This window comes from Malus domestica, chromosome 11, assembly GCF_042453785.1.
Source record: "Malus domestica chromosome 11, GDT2T_hap1".
In the NCBI taxonomy this organism is placed as follows: domain Eukaryota; kingdom Viridiplantae; phylum Streptophyta; class Magnoliopsida; order Rosales; family Rosaceae; genus Malus; species Malus domestica.
Window position 1 is genome coordinate 19,436,914 of NC_091671.1, and position 4,215 is coordinate 19,441,128.

General features: G+C 39.3%; 1 protein-coding gene across 1 annotated transcript; it reads left to right on the forward strand.

The window, feature by feature from the left end:
• Nucleotides 1-756: 756 nt before the first annotated feature.
• Nucleotides 757-3,156, forward strand: LOC103448114 (protein FAF-like, chloroplastic). Its single transcript, XM_008387353.4, has 2 exons — nt 757-932; nt 1,081-3,156. Exon 2 carries the CDS (start codon nt 1,174-1,176, stop codon nt 2,767-2,769), a length of 1,596 nt encoding a protein of 531 aa, XP_008385575.2. The 5' UTR covers nt 757-932; nt 1,081-1,173; the 3' UTR covers nt 2,770-3,156.
• Nucleotides 3,157-4,215: the final 1,059 nt, after the last annotated feature.

A 4,215-nucleotide genomic window follows, 5' to 3' on the forward strand; every position in this document is an offset into this window, starting at 1 on the left:
ATGGTTAAGGTCTCCGTCCAACTCTATATTCTTTTGCAAGATAAATCCTAGGTAGCGAAAGTGGTCGCTGTTTGATACTTCCTGATCTCCGGTCCTCACCCCTAACTCATTTGAGCCTCTGTTCTAACAAATTCTATCGTTTTACCAAAAAATAAAAAAGAAAGTATTTTCTTAAATAAAATGAAAAATAAAAATTAACACTGAAAATTAAATGATTATTGGACCACCTTAAGCTTGCTTAATTTTGAGCAAAACGATAACTTGACGAGGGAGAGGAAAGCTAATAAAGGACCAAATTGAGGGAAATGATCTTCTCCGGATCCCTGTTTGTAGTCGTTGGATCAAATTTCAATGGCACGGATCCACTGATTTGGTGGATTACGAGGAAGTGATCCAGAGAGGATCCCTTTCCCAAATTGAGGACATCCTCTTGAAATCCAAACTCTATGTCTCTCTCCCTCACTGTTCTTTCTTTCTTTCTTTAATCCAACCCACTTTTTCTGAAAGAATAATGTTAGGAAAACTAAATTTGTAAACTAAATTATGTGTCACCATTAAGAACAAGCATATTTATCAACGCTTAATTAATAATTTAATCCTTAACTTCTATGTTATTTAGTTTATAAAAATTTTAAGCAGAACTGAAAACCAAATGCGTAAGGGCCTTTTTCATTGGTGGTGTAGGCGGGTCCCAATGCACACGGTTCCAAGCCTTTTTGGCTCCCTACAAATACCCACATTCCTCCGCCCTGTTTTGCCATCATCACCCACACACAACCCACTTATCCTCAAACATCACCTTCATCATCCTCCCTCTCTCTCTCTCTCTACTATTATTCTCTGCTACTCTCGCAACCCTTTACTCCTTCAGTGGTCTCTCTTTACACCAGAGACCTCTGTTGGATGCTTTGTTTCTCTGAATCTCTGATCAGGTAAATTACACAGCTAGCACAGCTGGTTTTGTATTTTCTTATTCACATGAATGCTTTAATTTGCTTTGTAACTTGAAATTTTGTTGCAATCTTCAGCAACTTGTTTTTCTGATTTTCTCTTGTTTCTTCCATCTTTCTATATTCGCAGCTAACACTCGCACAAGCTCCTTCGAATCTTAGCTGATTCAGGGAGATAGGTTCTCTGAGCAAGAGCCTAACTCGCTCGCCATCTTCTCTTTTCATGATGAAGAAGACTATGGAGCAAGAGGTGGTCACTGAGAAGCAAGGGATCGTCACCGTTCTCGGTCCGTCAGACTCTGAAAGAACCAAAGCCGCTTCCTTGCGGCGAACACTGTCCGCGGACATGTCGTCCAAGAGATGGCTGGCTCAAAATGGTTTCTCTCCCATGAAGAAGATTGCGTCATCCGAAGAACTCTGCGGATCCGCAGACATGCGGGACAATTCATCTTCATCGTCCGAAGACGAAGATCATTACCAAGATCAAAGGAAGGCCAAATTCCATACTTGGAGCTCAATTGATGAGCAAGCTCAAAGGCAAAAAAACAAAGCCGAAGCTGCAAAGCAGCAGCCGGGACAAGCCGATCTTTGGAGCTCGATTGTATGTCAAAAGGCCAACGAAAAAGAGGCGAGCAAAGTGGCTACTGCAGCGCCTTATGTTCATCCTCTTGTGAAGAAACAATCGAGCGCTTTGACTAAGAAGAGTCTTGAAGTTTGCACTGAAAGTCTTGGATCCGAGACTGGCTCTGAAGGGTTTTCTTCATACCCTACTTCCGAGACCAGTGACATAGAAGTAGTGGAGAAAGATCAGCAAGAAGACCAAGCCGTGGTTCAGCAACAAGAAGAAAAAGAAAAAGAGAAACCTCAGCGGTCAAAAGCATTTGATGAGAACGAATTCCGAGCTGTCAAATACAACTCTGCTGCTAGTAAGAAATTGCCTTCAGCTCGATCTTCCCCTCCACCTCTTTCGTCTTTATCAGGATGTGATGGGGTATCTGTTCACATGAGGACTCATCGCGACAACGGGCGACTAGTCCTTGAAGCGGTGTCTATACCTTCTCCAAATAACTTCCGTGCCGAACGCCATGATGGTCGCCTTGTCCTCACATTTCTCAATGCTACTCCTAGCTCTTGCGAGGCGCCTAAGTGTGAAGAGGTTGCTGATGAAGAAGACAAATTTAGAGAGGAAGAATTCGAGGAGAATGTGAACTTTGAGGAAGGAGAGGAGGAAAAAGAAAGCGAAAAAAGTGATGGTGATGATGTTGATGTTGATGTTGATGAGGATCAGGACGAGGAGAAAGAAAGTGATGAGGTTGAGAAATTGACAAGTAGAGTGGCAAATGTTCACAGTTTAGCATTAATGATGAATAAGCCGATTGGGTTAGCCAATAAGACTCATGGGTGGACTAACAAGTTCAATGAAGTAGTGAAATATGGAGGAGATGAAGAGGAGGTTGAAGTAGTGGAACCAACCCCAATTGCAAAGTCACTCCCTCCACGGCCTGGCCGCCTGGCTCGGTTGATACCTAAGCCACTGGCCACCACAAAAACAGCGGCAGCAGCAGCCTCTTTCAACGCTTACGAGTACTATTGGCGCACCAAGCCTACGACTGCCGCTCTCAACCCTCTTCCGCCACCAACGTCGCAGTCCCTAAAAAACAATGGCTTTATGTCCAAGAATCAGTTGGCAAATGAGCGGCAACAATTGCTTGTCTTGAGAGGGAACAAAGGGGATCATTTGCTCCCCTTTTCAAAGGGTTGCAAAGAGCCTAGAAGATCTCTTCTATTTTGGGAGCCTTATTGCATTGCCACCTCTTGATTATCCAACTCCTCATAGTCCAAGTGATAATCCAAATCCTTTACTACTCACTACCCATTATTAATCTGCTCGATCGCTCCGTCGTTCGCTTTCTCGTCCCCTCCATTCTTTAGGGTTTGTGTAGTCAAATAAAAGGAAACACACACAAGGGAGGGAAAACTCTTGATTTAGAAGATCAAACTACGATCTCAGAGAAAGAAAAAGAGAAGATTTCAACAGTGCGTGTCACATGTATAATTTATATAAAATCGCACTGTTACAGTAGCTACAACAAAATCTTGGTGTCATCTTTGACTTGTCGGACTGTCTTGTCTTTCTATGCATTATATGCGGTTTGTCATCAACTTTATTTGCTTTTATAAAACTTAAGCCAATGAGATTTTAATATGCGTCTTGTCTGCCGTAATTGATATTTTTTTGGGGGGGAACATCATGATTTACTACTCTACATATTTGCTTCTGTTGTTTCGGTTTTGGGTTATAAATCGTATGACTGCTGTGATGGATGTATCCCACTTAAAGTACAACATTAGGTAGGCATATAATAAACATATATCTAAAATCAAATTAAATCTTTTTCCAAAGTAAAAGAGGTATTCTTTTTTAAACTAATCAAATTTTAGAGAAGGGGGAATTCCAACTCAAATTCATAGAGAAGAGTTCACTCTAGCAATGTCAGCGTCTGCATGGATTCTCTTCTATTATATACATCTTGCATGCAATAATTATAGGGTTGTATTAAATTTGGGTCTAAGAGCATCTATAAACCAATATGTCAAACTGGCATCAAGACCGGTTATGAGATTCTGGAGGTCTTTTGCGGGTCCTCTTAAAAAAATTGAGTCATTTTTAATCCAAAGTTAATTGCCACTTAATGTTATGATTTAATGGTATTTTGCATCATTTGTGAGTAGATTTGGTAATTTCTTACACGACCCTTTAACACGATACGTAAACGATACAAAAATAACGAGTTTCTGGTCAGCACGATAACTAATCAGGTAGTTATCGGGTCACACGAATAACGAGTCCTTAACAGATTTACACAAGGATGACACACTGGTAATCTATTTTGACATGTTAAGGAAAATGTTATATTGATGATTTTTATTTTTTAAACTACTAAAAAAACTTACTGTGAAATACAATAGTCATAGTGTATATGTATATATTGTATATTAAATATCTATTATTGTATTATTATTCTATATAAATTTAAAATTTTTAAATTTTATTTATTTATATATTTTTATAGTATACTATGGACAAAGAGTGAGATTAGAAATTATAAAACACATTAAAAATAAAAATATCAACTGATTTAAAAATACCAACACATTAAAAAATCATAATAATTAATTTACAAGTGCAAAAAAATGTGAAAAAAAATGCAAACACTCGTAATCACATCCTGTACGCTTTGAGGAGGGGTACATTGTCGTTTTG